The sequence below is a fragment of the Telmatherina bonti genome (assembly GCF_933228915.1).
Source record: "Telmatherina bonti genome assembly, chromosome: 6".
Lineage (NCBI taxonomy): Eukaryota > Metazoa > Chordata > Actinopteri > Atheriniformes > Telmatherinidae > Telmatherina > Telmatherina bonti.
This window is the reverse complement of record NC_136624.1, coordinates 14,145,345-14,163,077: the sequence shown is the minus strand read 5'-3', so window position 1 is coordinate 14,163,077 and position 17,733 is coordinate 14,145,345. Positions and strand designations below refer to the sequence as shown.

Here is a 17,733-nt window from a genome sequence, read left to right as displayed (position 1 = left end):
TCAAGAATAATGATGAGCAAAAATAAGTTTTGTGCTTTTTTTTTTTTTTTTTTTTAAATTTAATCTACAAAAATCAGCAATATCAAAGAATTGTGAGAAATGCAATTTAAATCGAATCAGCATCCAAACAAATTGGAATCTAATCAAATTGGGACAACAGCATATCGTCACAGCCCTAACATCAATATAGTTTTTAACAAGACAATGAAGAACCATGTTGTGCTACATTATATCAGCATGGTTGAGAAAGAGAATGGAACGGTTACTGGACTGGTCTTCCTACAGTTCTGACCTGAGACCCTGTATTATTTTATTTTATAAATTTTTTTAATTCAGTTTAACAAATTATTTCTGAACCATAAAGTCCAATGTTCAGGGATACTACACAAGCATGTTCCAATGGGCAGTTCATGGAAATCATTGTCTACCTTGTCTGTATATAGTTCCAATGCAATAAAGATAAATTTCTTCTTATAATTCAATTCACAGAGTACACAGAGCAAAAAATGCTCAAATGCCTGCTCGGACACAAGGACAAGGATCTGATAGACAAGAATAATGTTAATAGATCATTTACTGATTGCGTACTTACATGTTTTTCCACATGTATAAATGTCTGAGACCCTGTACTGTTGAACACCTGCAGGCTGGAAAAAAATCAGCTTCTCACATTTATAGTTGTCCACTACTCGTGTTGCTACTAGATTACACTAGGAGGCATATCTGCATGACATCAACTGTGTACAGAGGTAAATAAAGGTTAACATTTGGTTTAATATCACATCAGTCAAAGCAACTCCTGTGCAAGTGCAGATGGCTTCAGGCCACAAATTCAATTAAACCAGATACATATTCTGACATTTGCTCATACATACCCTCTGCCAGTTATTTCAACGTAGTATTGTATGTATGTGTAATTTTAAACTTTTGTAGTCATGCACAGTGACTATTGTTACATATTTTTAGCTTACAAGTTACGAGTTATTTAGAAAATGTCATTGGTAGAGTTTGTTCATCTTGAATTAATGACCTATACAGTTTTCTGAAAATATTTAATCTGTAGCTAAAACAAATCAATTGCAGCAGAAACACAAACGTTGCATCCATTTTAGTTACATAAGAACCAAAACAAATTATTCCCCGAATCTTCCACTATCAGCTGCATTCTTAACAACAAAAGTACTGGTTCTTTTTTCAAATCTGTATACCTTTGAAAAAGACAAATTTGCCATCAGATCTCTCGTAAGCAGCATCGATGCGAGGTGGCAGGCCCTTCCAGAACTGATCAGTCTGCATGGGATAACCTTCTTGTACCTTGTTGTTCCTCAGACGCCAAAACCACCGATCCTGGAAGAGAACAGGTAGAAAAAAATTCAGTATCCCTGCCGACAGATATGTTAAACTTGCGGCTGTTTAAACTCAAGCAGCATCAAATAAACAAAGATGAGTCACAGATGACGAGAGATGTTTCACAAGGTGTTCTCTGATTTGTTGATGAAAAACAGGCAAGGAGGATCGATTCCAGGCTTCACCTGACTACATTACTATGTGTCTTTGGGCAAGATACTGAACCCTGCTTTGCCACCTGATGTGGTAATCAGGGTATAAGTGTGTGTGTGTTACATGTAGTGTAACATTTCCCTAATAAGGCCATAGAAGTGAGGGTATTTTAGTTATTTTTGAAACAAAGTGCCACAGAGTTTTGTGTGATATTAGGTCCACTTTTATTTACCCTTTATTGTAAGTGAAATACCACCTATTTGTTCCGAAGTTAATGCATAGATATTCAACCTCAGGTAAAATGTGTACCAATTAGCTTTTACAATAATTACCTAGCGGAACGCCCCAGTAGTCTACATACAAAATCAAAATGCAGCAACAGATACACATGGCTATATAAACAGCCTATAAAAACACTGCTAAACCCAAGCATGTGAAATCAAGAAATATAAAAATGCAAGAGTAAGAAGAAAATGTATTGAAGTAGTATTATTTTTCAGTGTGAGTAAATGTGTCAGCAACCACCTTTACTTATTGGAGGGGTTTGTGTATTCTGAAGATCCTTGGAGCTATGTTTTTGAGGGCTTTATGGTAGACTGGTCACTGTAGGGTCACCAATGGCAAACAAGTCTCTAGGGGAAGGACCAGACCAACTGAAGCTCAGATACCCCTATAAAAAAAATCATATTGGGGTAAGGTTTCTCTCGCCCGAATGTAGAGTGGGATTCCATCAAGCTGGAGAAGTAATGGTTTTTATGGGCTTATGGGACTTTGGCGGCAGCTGATGGGTATTGGCAGGGTTAGGGAACTGCAGCTTCAGAGGTCACTGAAAAAACTCAACCATGGGAGGAGATTGAAGAGACCATGGTGAACACCACATAGACAGCTTCAAGGAGATTGTGGTCTACCATGCTTCAGGATGGGAAAGCAGTGTTCTGTCAACGCTGTGTACATTGGGGATATGGGGCTGCTGACCTCAACTCGGGACGCTGTGTGTCGGTGGAGAGAATATTTTGAAGATCTCCTCAATCCCACTAACACATCTTCTGATGAGAAAGCTAGGGGACTCAGGAGTGGGCTCTCTTGTCCCCAGCAGTTGAAGTTGCTGAGCTGGTTAAAAGGCTCCTCGGTGGCAAGGCACCGGGTGTAGATGAGATCAGCCTGGAATTTCTTCAGGCTCTGGATGCTGTGGGGCTGTCCTGGCTTGAGGGGCCTCTGCAGCATTGCATGGACAGTGCCTCTTGGCTGGCAGACTGGGGGGATGGTCCCCCTCTTTAAGAAGGGGACCAGAGGGTGTTCTCAAACCACAAGGAGTTCACACTCCTTAGCCTCCTTGGTAGTCTACTCAGGTCTATTCAGGGGTCCTGGAGGGGAGGGCTCATTGGATAGACGAACTTCGGATTGAAAAGGAGCAGTATGGTTATTGTCATGGGATTTGGAAGAGTGGACCAGATGTATACCCTCTTCAAGGTCCTGAGGGGGTATGGGAGTTTGCCCAACCAGTCTACATGTGCTTTGTAGACTTGGAGAAGGCATTCAACCTTGTACCCCAGGGACTCTTGTCCACGGTACTCTGGGAGTATGGGGTACTGGACCGCCTTGAAGATGCTGTGCGGTCTTTGTACAACTGGTGTCAGAGCTTGGTCCACATTGCAGTAAGTCAGATTAATTTCCTGCCCTTTATCAAAGATTCTATTTATAATTTTTATGGATAAGGTTTTCTAGATGCAGCTGAGGAGTTGAGGGGATTCTGTTTGGTGGCCTGAGGATTGGGTCTCTGCTTTTTGCTGATGATGTGGTTTTGTTGGCTTCATCTAGTAGTGATTTCCAGCTCTCACTTGAGCGATTCATTCAGTCCTGGAGGTTGCAGCCTCAAGTGGGGGTTGGGGCTGTCTAATGGAAAACCCCATCCTTGTGCTTAACTCCGTCTAACTCCAGCCGAACAGAATTATGATATTGGAAACCTTGAGTTGCTGGCTATTAAGCTTACCTTGTCGGAATGGCTTCACTGGCTGGAGGGGGCAAAATTTTCATTCATCGTTTGGACTGATCACAAAAATCTGTTTTACCTATGAAGAGCCAAGTGCCTAAACTCCCGGCAGGCTCGTTGGTCTGTGTTCTTTGACAGATTTGATTTCACGATGTCTTACCAACCTGGGTCTCGAAACATTAAACCTGATGCCTTATTCCGTCTGCATTCTGCTGTTGAACAACTGAAACTATCTTACCTGCTTCCCAGATTGTGGACACTCCTCTCTGGTCATAATCCCCAAACAAAAGGTCAGACAGAGTGGTTCAATCACGGATTGGAGACAACTATCCAATGTGTGACTGGTGCAAACCAGAGTTCATGGAATAAGTTCCTTACTTGAATTGAATATGACCATGATTCTCTCGTCAGCTTTGCCTCCAGCAAATCCCCATGTAAATGTTCCTTGGGGTATCAACCCCTATTGTTCCCTTCTCAGGAACAGGACTTGGCAGTTCCCACCATCCAGCATGACCTCAACCGTTGCCTGAAGATTTGTAGAGAGATTAGCACTACCTTGCTCAGGTCTGTGGAGAAGTCTAAGAACTTTGCTGACAGCCGCCATTCTCAGGCACCTGCCTACAGTGTTGGTGACAAGGTGGGGTTGTCCGCTGCCAATATTCCCTTGCACACTGAGTCAAAGAAGCTCTCACCCTGTTACATTGGTCCGTTTGACATCATTAAGATCATCTAGCCCATGACAGTACACCTCAAGTTGCTAGAACCATGATAATTCACCCGATCTTCTACGTCTCACAACTCAAGCCTGTTTCTACTTCTGATTTGCTCACTCCTTCCAGACCCCTGCCACACCCTGTGGATCTTGTGGATCAGGGTCTTGAGCTATCATTTCATCTTGGGCTGGTTTATTTCTGGAGACATGATAAAACTGTCATGTGAAGTTCAGGTCTTTGGAAAAACCACTTGACAAGTGCAGACCTCTACCAAGCCGCTCATTTAAACCTATATTGTGATTTCCGCCCTATGTTATAGTCTTACATTCATTTAGTACTCTATGGTTACACTATTAGATTCCTGGATTAATTGATAATGAATCCACAGTGTGCATTGTGGTGTTTTTTGCATGTTTATTTCAGAAGTTGTTCTTGTGCAGTGATTGAAATTCCTAAGATCCCTAATTGTTTTTTGTGATGGACTCTGATGGTGATCCAGATCACTCCCAAACTTTGAATTTGAACTTTGAAATTGAAATCCAAGTCCAAGTCCAAAGTCCAAGATCAAGGCTCATTCTTAGAAAAGAAATCATAAAACTCTGTCCAGTAGTGTTTGCTTATAGTTGCAAACAAACAATTAAACAGACAAGTTATTAAACACCAGCAGAAAAAAAAACCTTCCATGAGAGAGGTAAATGAGGTAAATGTAAAATGATGTTTACATATGATGTAAAGGCAACAATGGTCTGAGTGAAAAGAAAAGGAGAACAAAGAGGAGAAAGAAACGGGATTAGAAAGATGTGAGGAGGGAAAAGGAAGAGGAGGGCGCAGAATGCAGGGGGGAAAGGGATGTAGAAAGGAGGAGAAAAAGGCGAGCATCAATCTGAGCTCATTATCATTTGGCTTCGGTGAATCTAGGACATGGCCATGTCCCTGCCGAGCGATGCGCACACATACTTGTGCATTTATCACTGTGAGGACTTCTGTGACCACATGGGTTCTGGGAACCCAGTTACAATCAGAACCTTCAAACAAGCAGATCTGACCACAATCACAACAGTCAAAACATCCCCTCTTTCAAAAAATGTCCTTGCTTTCTAGGTAACCCTCAACAAAGATGCATCTGTTTAAAGTCTAACATCCACACACACACGTACATACACACACTGCAGCTCGAATGAGCCAGCATCCTCTAGCAGCCCGCTAATGCTTTCCTGTCTGAAGCCATACAGAAAAAAAGCAAAAGGAAAATCAATGCTTCACATCCAGTGAAAGGAGCCATGAGTGTTCGTCTCTGTGGAACCATCCTATAATGAGTGTCTCCTTTTGAACACCTGTGGTTGTAAAATGACGTGTAACTGTTTTGCAGCTGTGACAGCACTCTGAAATAGAAACACAAACACAGAGTAATAAGTGTATTTTTTGTGGATAAAGTTTAGGACAGTTGAAGCATGGTGAGTCTCTGAGAAGGAAACAAATTATGACTAATGTGAAATCTTTCAGATATGGAATCAGAGAATTGGACAGAAGTAAGAAAGAACAAGTGTATAGGATAGCTAGGTCAGAACCGGGGTTCCTATTAAAGCAGATGTAAAGACATCTTATTTGATTTTCTCAACAACTAGGGTCAAGTGCTCTTTACACCTTAACCTTAGATTTCCCTCCCTGGAAGTCTGAGTTAAGGATTACTTTACCCTTTGGCATCTGAGCCTGTTCTGACCATCAACTATTTTAGATTTTACAGTCTTTACTATCTCTATTTTTCAGTACAGCTCTGTCTGTACCAGGGATGTCAAACTCATCCTCAAGGGAGACTGTTTTGCAGATTTCAGTTGTCTCCCTGCTTCAACACACTTGATCCAACAGCTGCCTGTCAACCTCTGCACAATGACTTTTTTTTTTTTTCTTTTTAAATTCGTGTCTTGTCCAGCATTTAAGCATGGTCTGGATACTGTGTTCTGCTGAGCAAATTTACTTTACCAAGGGAAGCATTACTGGTATGATGATCCCCTTGATTTTCTGGATTCTTATATTATATCTTTATTTTTTTTTGGTATAATTGTAATACAGAGTTTCTACTGCTAGCTTTTAGCTACAGAAAGTTTGGAGTTCGCTTGATGTCAATCATCCACCATGATGCTCACAGCCTCCCTCTCAGCTCCACCTCTTTGCCCATATATGTATTTTCCAGGCGAGACGACACGCATGACGGTGCCAAGATGGCGATGGTAGGAACCGCCCACCGAGCTTCAATTCAGCTCTTCAGAAACCTTTGGGTGACATCACAGCGGCTCCGTCCATCTATTTATATACAGTCTTTGCTGAAAATCAATGGCAAATGGGGGATCGGAAGTTTATGACTGTCATGATCTCGCTGATTCTCAGCAAAAGACCTTGAAGCTTCTCCAATGTTGTCGAGTGAAACCTTGTAATAAAAACTTGAGAAACTTGGTGGTCATCTGGCGTTACTCCTCCAAGTAGTTACTTTGAGGGTTAAGAATAAGAATTTTGATTTAGATGGTTTGAAAGGCTGTTCTACACCAAACGTGGCTCCTGTGGTGCACAAAGCTGCCTCATCATGCCAGTCACAGCCTTTGACAGCTATAAAGTCAGACAGAACCACCGAGAGGTAGAGATGGAGGTGAGGTGTGCAGACATTGTGGTTTAAATCAATCAGAGCAGAGACGGACAGGTGTGGACAGGTGAGCTGACAGAAAGGAGAAAGATGCTCACTGACATGCAGTCGTGTTGGTGAATAAAGAATCGGATGAATCTGTGACCTTTTCTAACATTCAGTTTAAAGATCAGATGCATGATGGATTTTTTCAGACTCTTTCTCTGGATCTAAAGTCAAACAGTCTCTTTCATAGAAGGGACAGTAATTTAGTAAAATTACCTAAATTAATAAAAAAAATCTATTTTTTGTAAACATGTGTGTAGAGGCAAGGATGTTAATCAGTAAGTCTGTCACTAGAGGGTATTGTGTGTCTGTGTATGTATGTGTTTGTGTATGTATGTGTGTGTGTGTGTGTGTGTGTGTGTGTGTGTGTGTGCCTACAGCTGAGTGATTGACTAATTGATATCACCTGAGTCTGTCTGTGATTTTGGTTTTGCTTGGCACAGAGAGAGGGTGAGAGTGGAAGCTGATATTTTCTGTTGACCGCACATTTGATAATTTACACAAGCTCAGTTTGCAAATGCAAGAGAAAAATTGTATCAAGCAGTAATCTTTAACTGAGAGGATAAATAAAACCTGAACTGCAAGAGATTCCTGATCTTCTTTGTTTGGATTTGCGCGTCAGACAGACTCCTGCAATCACCCCTCAGTGACTAATTTTGATGGCAGTCACATTATAATGTGTTCTCTCCACATGTTTTTATCCTTGACTTTCAATTCTACTGTATTCTACTGTATCTACTGTATCACTCCACCATTCACCTTGCTAGCAGTGGGATGGACCTCCTTTTTCTTCAAAACTGCCTTAATTCTATGTGTCACAGATTCAACAAGGTGTTGGAAGCATTCCTATGAGATTTTGCTCTATATTAACATGGTAGCATCACACAGTTATTGGAAATCTGCTAGCTGCACATCCATGATGAGAATCTGCCTTTCCACCACTTACCAAAGATGCTCTGTTGGACTGAGATCTTGTGACTGTGGAGGCCATTAGAGTACAGTGAACTTAATGTCATGTTGGACATGATTGAGCTATGTGATATGGTGCATTATCGTGCTGGAGGTGTCCATCAGAAGATGCTACACTGTAGTCATAAAGGGATGGACATGGTCAGCAACAATATTCAGATAGACTGTGGTGTTTCAGTCATACTATGTTGGTAGTAAGGGACTCAAAGTGGGCCAAGAAAATACCCCCCACACCATTATACCAGCAGCAGCAGCCATGAAGCACTGGTACGAGGTAGGATGGAACCAGACTTTCATCTTGTTGCCACCAGATTCTGACCCCACCATCTAAATACAGCAGTTAAAATGCTGACTCATCAGACCAGGAAATGTTCTTTCAGCCCCTTTCCAGACCAGCCTGTCTAACAGCCATGCCACTTTTAAAGTTATCAAAATCTCCTTCCTTCGTTATTCTGGTTTGAACTTCAGCAAGTCGTGTTGACCATGTCTACAAGGCTAAATGTATTGAGTTGCTGTCATATGACTGATTGGTCAGAAAACAAGGAGCTGAACATGTGTGAAGTGTCTGGTGAGTTTATTTATCTTTCATGTACAACATTGATGTATGGAAAAGTTTCTGTCATTCCTGCTCCAGATTTTCAGGTATAGTACTAATTTTCCACTCTTCTCTGCAGTTCAGATGTAGGAAAAGGATGATGTACACAAAAAATGCATCAAATCATATCAAATCAAATTAAATCAAATCAAATCAAGTCAAATCAAATCAAATCAAATCAAATCAAATCAAATCAAACTGTATTTGTATAGCACTTTTTGTGCTTAAAAACAATACAAAGTGCTTTACATAATCATAAAAACATCAGGATTCTGTTGTTCAGCAGAGTAGGACTAGTTTTGATAAATCAAACCAGCAAATTTCTATAAATAGCAACACAAAATAACTAAAACAAAAAAGACAAAACTGCTAAAAAGATTTAAAAAATATTTTGGATCTAGCTGGGAGCAGATTAATTAGTCGCTGCAAAAAGAATCCTTGAATTTTTTCACTTTCAAAATCCTATAAAATGGATTTATCAATCCAGAGACATAGTTTACAATCTACTAAAATCTGAGTTGTGTGTACACATCTTCAAAAATTCTGGTCCAGGAGGGTATCAGTGTTGTTGATCTTGTTGCCTCATAGTGTGATTATATGAGGTCTCTTTCATCTCTCTTTTCTTGGCTCATCTCTGTTTTTGCCACTGAATTTGTTTTGACCTACTTTTTTGTCCAAACTAAATCAAACCTCACCATGAAAACATTGGCAGCCACAGATAACAGGATGCTGCTCACATCCCAATATCCTGCCTGACTTAATGTGTCTTCAGTTCTCTGCATGTGTTCCTCTGAAATGAGGTTGCTATTTTACTTAGGATAAATTTGCATAAATTTCTTATTAATACATTTTTTTTTTTTTTAAATCGATACTTGCCTTAATTTGATTGCAGTCTCAGGATGCAGCCAAATCAGTTAAGCTATGCTAGGCTATTTAGTTTGTAGCTATACTTCTGTTTGGCATTTCATTTTCCTTAATTCGGACTTGGTTCAGTTGCTGCATTAATTTTGTGGCAGAACAACGTAAACTCCCAAGATATTTGGGGATCACATTAATCTTTCAAACTGAAGAAACAGCTAAAAGTGGGTCATATAGCATTAGCTAGCTCTACAGCTAGTTGCAGATTATTACATGGTTTTTCCATTATGGAAAGTATTAAATTAACTTTTTCTTGTAGCATGTGCAGTGTGTCAAACCTGGCTTCTCTCAGTGTGACAGTATAAATTGTATGAACAAAATGTGCAGATTTACTGTCATGAAACATCATCTAAAGGTTCATGCCTGCTTAGAGTGCTTCATCACAGCTGCATTAGTTTGTACTTGAAGCATATGGCTGATGTTAATGATCATATGCTGGTAGGTGCCATATGCCACTGGGTTGCACACAGTTTCATTAGAATGCTGGATTTAGCAGCAGGGAGGTATGCCCTTGCAAAGCTTCAAATGACTGGCCGTTGTTGCCTTCTGAGCTCCTTTCTTATGGAGACGGCCATGTTTCACATTTTTGTACTGTTCAAAAGTTTCAAGCCTCATCTTATTTCTATATTACCCAGAAAACAGGAAAAATATTTAGTATATTAATAAAATTGTACAGACATAAATGTAAATATATTGTATAAAAGTGAAAACCAGATTGTCAAGCTTTCTCTCACTTTTTAAAAGTTGTCTTCAGGAATAGTTATTTTAACTTCTTTACAGGGATTAGCGATCTTTCCAGGGTGTACCCTGCCTCTCACCCAGTAGTGACTCATTGGAATATGTGGGTGCAGAAAAAGGATGGATAAATGGATGGATGCGAGGACTTTCCAAAGCTCTTCTTTAGACGTTTCTGCCGTTTTCTATTCTCTGTCAGATGATCCCCCACTGCAATAGCAATCAGGTTTGGGCTCCGAGGAGAATTCATCACTCTATCAAACCTGTTGTCACTGATTTTCAGTCAAGTTTTGTGGGCTGAATGAATGATAATTTTTTTTATTTAAATTGTGGTTTAAGGTTATACAATGAGGAAATGGCAAAGAGTGTGAATAATATCCATGTTACACTGCACCTGATCCAAGTTTCAAGACTGCTGCATCTTCAATTTTACAAATCGCTTACTCACTTAAGATATATTTCCTGTCTTTTTTTTGTGTGTGACTATAGGGTCCCCTTTTTGAGAGTTAAAAAAAATGCATCAGGCTGTGATTATGTACTATTTGAGTCTAAAATGTGTTTGTGTCAGATTTGTGTTGTGTTTCTTTCCCCATATTATCTTATAATCACCCACTCTTATCTTCACTTCCCAGGAGGAGTTAAAGCAAACAAACAAAAAAAAAAAAACCCAAAAACAAAAACAGTATTTCAGTCTGATTTTTCTGGTGGATTAAAGCCACATATTGTCCGATAGGTGTTTTCTATTGGTTAGAGAGTGTGCACCTGCATCTATATGCATGTGTGTGTGGAATCAGTAGTGAAATATAGTAAATCTCCATTGCGTCTATGGAGAGGAAAATGAGGTGCTGCTCTATAAATAAGAAAAATAACATCTGACTGTTTAGTTAAACTAAGTGTAATCCTGTTCTACAGTAGTGGTTCCCAAACCGAGGGTCGCTTTGTCATAGCAGTGAACCACCAAAAATCACATTGTTATCCTCCTCATTTATGAAGAATCTGAGTTTTCCAGCTTTACATTTTGATGACAGCTTCAAATTGACTTATTTGATTTATTACTTAATCAATCATTTATTGCTTAAGAATGAGTTCTTGATAGCCACCCTTCACTGGAGGCCATTAAATGAGGCTTCGACCAACAGTTGATGGATCCACTGAAGGTCCACTTGCATTTCTCTGGTCCTGTGCCAGGTCTTTGACTTGTCCAGTTTCTTCAGAAACTTTTGAAAAATGCTGCACACCACTCTGACATATGCCAACTTTTCAGCTATCTTAGGGAATCACCTTGTTGCTGCAAATTCCTATGTTTTGTCTGTCAAATTGTGTTATCGTTGCTGTTCTTCAGAGATGAAACTAAGGGAACCATTTTTCGGCTTGAAGGATTTATAGGCCAAAGTTAAGTGGCTTAACAAACTAAAAACACATTCTTCTGAAAATACTCAGGTACAAGGACATCATGGAGTGAAAAAGCCGCCAAAGAAAAACTCTGAAACACCTTCAGAAATTCTGGAGAATTATGGTTCGAGCTCACTTTAAGAGACAAAGCCTGACTGCTTGGAAGCAAATTATAAAGAAATGAGGTTTGGATCAGCACTTCTGCACAGAACTGTGATTACAAGTGGCTCCTAAATCTCATTGCTGCATTTGGATGAGACAGACTAGTTGTAGTAAGCAGAATTTCAACGACACCCACACATTCCAGGAAGGAGTTAAATCTTGTATCCTGCCTTCCTAACGTCCAATTAACCTTTATCTAAATATCCCAGAGCCACTGTATTTTTTATAGCAACCCAAGGCTGTATGACTCATCGTCTGTAGAGGGCAACACCCACCAATTACAAAAGGAACAGCATTTGGCTCAACAAGCTAAAGCTGAAACAAGAACAACCCCCCCCCAACCCTGCATCATATACCAGTTTCATCTCTGCTTACCTTGAAGACAAACATCTCCCGCCTAAAGAAGGCCACAGTGTTGAAGTTGCCATCACAGATGTTGGGTTTTCCGTTCCCCGGCAGCGCAGGGCGTTCACCTGGCGGACGCGCTGGACGGGGATGCTTCCGCTCTGAGGTGGAATGTGTCCGTCGGAAAGGTAATGTGGGTAACGGCCGGGTGGGTTCCAGCATAGCTGTGGGAATGCCTGGAATAAGAACATCGACAAATCACTGATCATTTCTCTGCTGCTTTTCACAAATGGATTCCTGTTGCTTAGAATTAGTCGCAGGATCATGAACTTCTCCTAAACATAAGAACACAACATCTTCAGAGATCAAGGTTTAAACTACTAAGATCACAATTTGTGAGTAGTAATTTGCGTGTGCAATCTAGAGTTTTGTGTTCTGGGCTGGACCACGGTTTGCAGGGAATTTACTAAGAATGACGGCGGAAATGGACGGTACGTGCAAAGGTGTTGCTGACTCTATGAGGATTTTGTGGTGAGGTGGATTGCAGGTATCAAGACATTGGAAGGTAAACAAAAGAAGAATTGGTATAAAATGTCTACAAATAAAGCAGGTGAGGGAATGGGGCGTACAATACATACATCCACCTTAAAAAAGAAGAAAAAGGAAAAACAAAGAAAATATGAAAACTTCTTTGGCCTCAGTTAATGTCTGCAGAGTCCGTGGAAACCATGGTGACACATGGCAATTAGGATTTAGACAGCACATCTGGAGTATAACAGCTGTGACACGCAAAATCTGTCATTTACAGGTATGCGTGAGTCCTCTGCAAACCCATGCTGAGTTACTAAAGGAGCTCCAAAATGGCAATGCTGTATGAGCGAACTGTTATGATGATTCTTTTCTTGTATATCCCAAAAATATTCACACGAGGGTGAAACACTGGTTCTCTGGATGTCCTAGCTTTGTTTTGATGTCTCCTTTTTGTGACAATAAATGCAGCCATGTGCACAATTACACATGTAATGTTCACGTCCTTTTGAAAAGTGTTAAATATAGACACAGTTTCTATTAGCCAAATTGCTCTGAAGTTTGATTGATCAAATATATAAACATTTGATCACACGCAAAATAATGTGTGACTGCCCCATATTAAACATTCACTGTAGCAGACGTACTAACTGGATGGATACATGCTATTTTGGACCTTTGAACACCCTCTGTGTGTGCTGTTTGTGAATCTGTTTGTTGCATGTGCAGGGAATTTGCACCCATTTCAGTACATGCAATCCTCTAATAGAGCCCATGTTTGTTGTCTTACAGCAGTTGGATCCCTTGCTTCCTGTACCACACCACACCACTTAAACTGCTGTCATTAAAGTCTTCAGAATCCATGTAAGCAGAGATAGCAGCACAAGTTTGGTTCTACTCTCAGCACTGCCTCTGATACAAGTGTCCATAACATATTATAGTGAAGCTGACTGTCTGGTTTGGAATTGTTTTGAATCCTACCTGGAGAACAGAAAATACTTCATTTTGATGAAAATACTACAGATCTACTCGAAGAAAGATGATGTGGAGTTTCCCAGGGCTCCCTTTTAGGTCCCCGTTGTTCAGCATCTATGTGATGCCACTGGCTTGGAACATAGAAACAAAATATCTGATAATTATTATGCTGATGACACTGAGCTCTATATTACTGCCCGACCAGGGGGAGGGAGTACTATAAAGCTGGTCCCTTACAAATCTTTTATTTGGGCCTCAGTCTGATCTTCATATAAATAAGTCTGTAATATTAGTTTTTAAATGCCAAAGACTGACTTAGTGTACAATTTTAATCAGTAATGTTAAAAATAGTAGCTCAGTCTGGAAATCCTGGTTCTATGCTCTGATAAAAATGTTCATATCTTATCAGCTATATTAAAGAAGTAGCCAAATCAGCTACTTCTTTCTGTAAAAAAATATATATATCTAGAAGATTTGGACCGATGGCTCATTTTGATTAAAACACCAAGAAAAACAACTTTATGCACTGAGCGTTTACAGCACTTTTCTGAAGATATAAGGAATTTGTCTCCAGAATTGTTTTATCTTCATTCACATTAAGAGCTACATTGACAATGACAGTAAATTTCACACTAGCCACCTGGTTTCAAAATGAAATTCTCTGGTGAAGGTGTTTGATGAAGTTGGTGGTATTTCCAGACCAAGGAGCAACAAAGCAATATGTCAAATGGGTTGAACTCTCAGCAGATGAAATAACAGACTCTGTTATCCACACAGAACACTGAAGAGCAGTGGAAAAACACTGTTGACCGCACGCTTGTGGTCATTATTTCCATTCAACGCTGATTCGAAATGTCAGCTGCGTATCATGACCTTTAGTGTGAGGATGAGTTTTTGTTCTGTGGAAGATAACCTTCCAGCTTTGCTGATTAAAGGGAACCAGAGCGAGGAGGAACAAAAGTCCTCTGAATAAACGCTGCAGGTTCTAAACGTGAGGCTTATCAGGCTGTTTGTGGAATATGATGGATGATGTGGATGGAAATGTTCCTCAACGACATGCTATCTCTGATCCAACAGACAGGTTTTGTTCCCTCTCTCTGGTTCGTCTTTGTGTTTTTGCATCACAAATGTTACAGAACGTTACATCAGCAGACTGTCAGGAAATGTTTTCTGCTGACAGGCATCAACGGGCCTCATGCTCTTAAAAATAGACAGATGACAGAAATGTCAAGCGCCTTCTCATCTCTTATAAAAGACACAAAGTTTATCCAGCGTATATGAGAAAAAAAGTACCCACTGTGTTCTTAATTTTCTCCTTCTTGGCAGAAGCTGCTCTGCTCTGCGTGATGTTTATCAGCTTTCCATCACCCACACAGCACTCTGCTTCTGGCCACTGAGCACTCTTCATAATTCAGAGTCTCTCTGAGCTTGAGGATTAATAATTCATATCCACCATGTGCTGTTTTTGCTTTTGCAAGTTTTTGCTTTTAGTGAAATCTTATGTTCAGATGGTTCCATCACACCTCAAACAATCCAAAATTTGTTGTTTTTCTTTTTCTTTTGGAGGTGTATCATAAGCCAGTTTTCAGTAAAAATGGTCACAAGGACAGTGTGGAGAAATGCAGGATTGGACTGAAGGCAGCTATAGGAAAATTCATTAAAGGAAAGAATGAAAGGCACAGCAATAAGCAGTTTAACTAAACTGGCAACAAAACAAATGAGATGAAGTGGCAACCTGTCCAGTGTACCCTGCTTCTTCCCTATAAATTGGAGGGATAGGTTCCAGCTTCTCCACAACCCTGAATGGGACTAAATAGCAATAGCAATGACAGATCAGACAGATCAATAGCAAATGAATAAAAAAACAAAACAAAAAAAAAACCCCAAAACAAAACTAGAGAAGATAAAAAAAAAAACAAAACTCCAAAACTCCAAACAGACTGATACAATAAAGAACAAGAGGAGAAACCAGGACAGGAAAAACAAGGGATGAGAATGGGGATCAACAGAAACCATTGGGTCAATAAAGAGAATAGTAAATTATTAACAGGAAACGTGTGTGGTAAACAGACAGAAACCAGGTGAAGAGAAAGCAAGAAAAAGGGGAAACTTCTATTAAAAAAATGACAAAAACCCAATTATTACAGAAAACAAAGGAAGATTAAATACAAACCCAAAACTAACCCAGACCATGATTATATTACCATTGCACTTATGAGCACTTTTATATGATTCTAGGTTGATAATGATAATGAACCTATTGTTTAATAAACTGCTCTTTTTTCATGAAACATAAAGTTATGAAACAGAAAATACAAACTCTTAATCAGAATCAATGTGTAAAAACTGCATCTACTTTAACGTCCAGCATCTTGTAGAAAACAATAGCAGCAATAAGTTGTGGCGTTGATGGTCCACTTGCGGACTGAATGATGTCAAGGTACTGACCCTCTTAATTCATCTGAAAGCTGTGAATGTGGGCCCAATTTTCCAAAACACAGATTTCACATTATGTCTAAGTGTTTGTTAAAAAAATAATGACTGTGTTATACAATACCAATTTAAAAGTTTGGACACACTTTGCCATTAAATCTAATGGGAAAATGTCTCCAAATTATTGGACCTCATTTTACAGCATGGTGACAATTTGAAGTGCTCACCATAGATTTTCTGTATACCCTGCAGGTCGTCCAGAGGCAGCTTAAAGTTGTGTGTGTCCATGTACTGGTAGAAAGGAGCCATAATGGCACTTGGATCGTTCGAGTGCTCCAAACCCAAAGCATGACCCAATTCATGGACCGCCACTAGAAACAAGTCATTACCTGCAGAGAGAAAGAGAGTGAAATTACTTAAAAGGAAACAGGAGAAGACAAGGGGAAGAAACAGAATGCCTTTAAGCACTGCCAGTTCTTTAAAAGACAATCCCAAAAATGAGGCGATAAAACAAAAAACGTTTGGTGCCCCCGGCAGATCTTCACTGCTGCTTCTTGATCATCTAAAGACAGATAAATGAAGAAATCCTCAACATCTCTGTCTCTGTGAAACGGAGCAACGCCTCCCCAGTGAAAACACAATGAAACAGACTAAAGACGGCTTGCAAAGTGAGAATAAGTTGGTCTGAGATGCCGTCAAGCCATCAGCAGAGTTGCATGAATGTCACATCAAAAGAAGAATTTGCAGTGAGAGGAAGCAACTGTCAGTTTCTAAAGCTCCACTTTTTAAAGTCCACTTCTTCAAACGCTGCTGCTTGATGGGGATTACTCAAGAGTACGGCAAACAGTTCAGTGTCACATCCAGCGAAACACACAAGTTCACACTCATACAAACTGAGACTTTAAATTTATAATCCGCGAATGCATAAATAATGAGTTGCCGCTCCACGACTTTAAAATGTGCCTGTGAAAAAGCAAACATGTTGAATTTGGAGGAGAAATCTATCTGAGTGAAGACGCTCCACATGTCTGGTGTGAAGTCTGAATGTTTCTGCTTAATAATGTGCTTGATCATTTCATGTGTAGAAATCTTCAAGCTATTCTTTGATGACCGCAGGCTGGGAGCTACTGCTGAATTACAGTAAATATTAAACGCATCCATCCATTCATACCAGTTATGCAAGGCTGGAGGCAATAGTCTAAGCAGAGAAGCCCAGCATTCACTCTCTGTGGCCACTTTCTCCAGCATGTCCCAGGTGACGAGTCCAGAAAACCTTGTCAGGAAAACATTCAGGCAACATCCTAACCACTTTATCTATCTCCTCAATGCAGAGGAGCAGCAGCTCAACTTTCCCAGATTTCAGAGTTTCCCTCTGAGGGACATCCCAGACACCCTGCAGAGGAAACTCCTTTCTGCTGCTTACATCCACAATCTTGTTCCTTTGGTTACCACCTGTAACTTGTGACCATCAGTGGTAGGAACAACCGGTCAGTTCACCTTTCCACTCAGGTCCTACCTCACCATAACAAACCAGCAGAGTCTGCATCCGTACTAAGGATCCTGTAGATTTCCTTTCTTTCCTCCCTTGTAAATAAGACCTCAAGATACTATAACTCCAAAATGCTGATCATCATCACCTGCACACAGCTCTTCACAATTAAAGAATATAGTCTGATAAAGCCAACAGTACCAAATTATGTGCAAAAAGCAAAAACCCAATCCTGAATCCACCGAACCGGACCTCGCACTAGTCGTAGTTGGAGGAATGTCCTGAAATCTTCAGACAAAGTCAACTCCA

General features: G+C 40.1%; 1 protein-coding gene across 1 annotated transcript in view; it reads right to left on the bottom strand.

Moving 5' to 3' along the window:
- mmp24 (matrix metallopeptidase 24) overlaps positions 1–17,733 on the bottom strand; it is a gene marked incomplete at both ends in the record, with an annotated part of 78,737 nt that overhangs the window by 11,357 nt on the left and 49,647 nt on the right. The window contains 3 exons of the mRNA XM_079241763.1: positions 1,209–1,347; positions 12,030–12,235; positions 16,163–16,324. Of these exons, the coding sequence (XP_079097889.1) occupies positions 1,209–1,347; positions 12,030–12,235; positions 16,163–16,324 (507 nt within the window). The remainder of the gene's footprint in view (positions 1–1,208; positions 1,348–12,029; positions 12,236–16,162; positions 16,325–17,733) is intronic.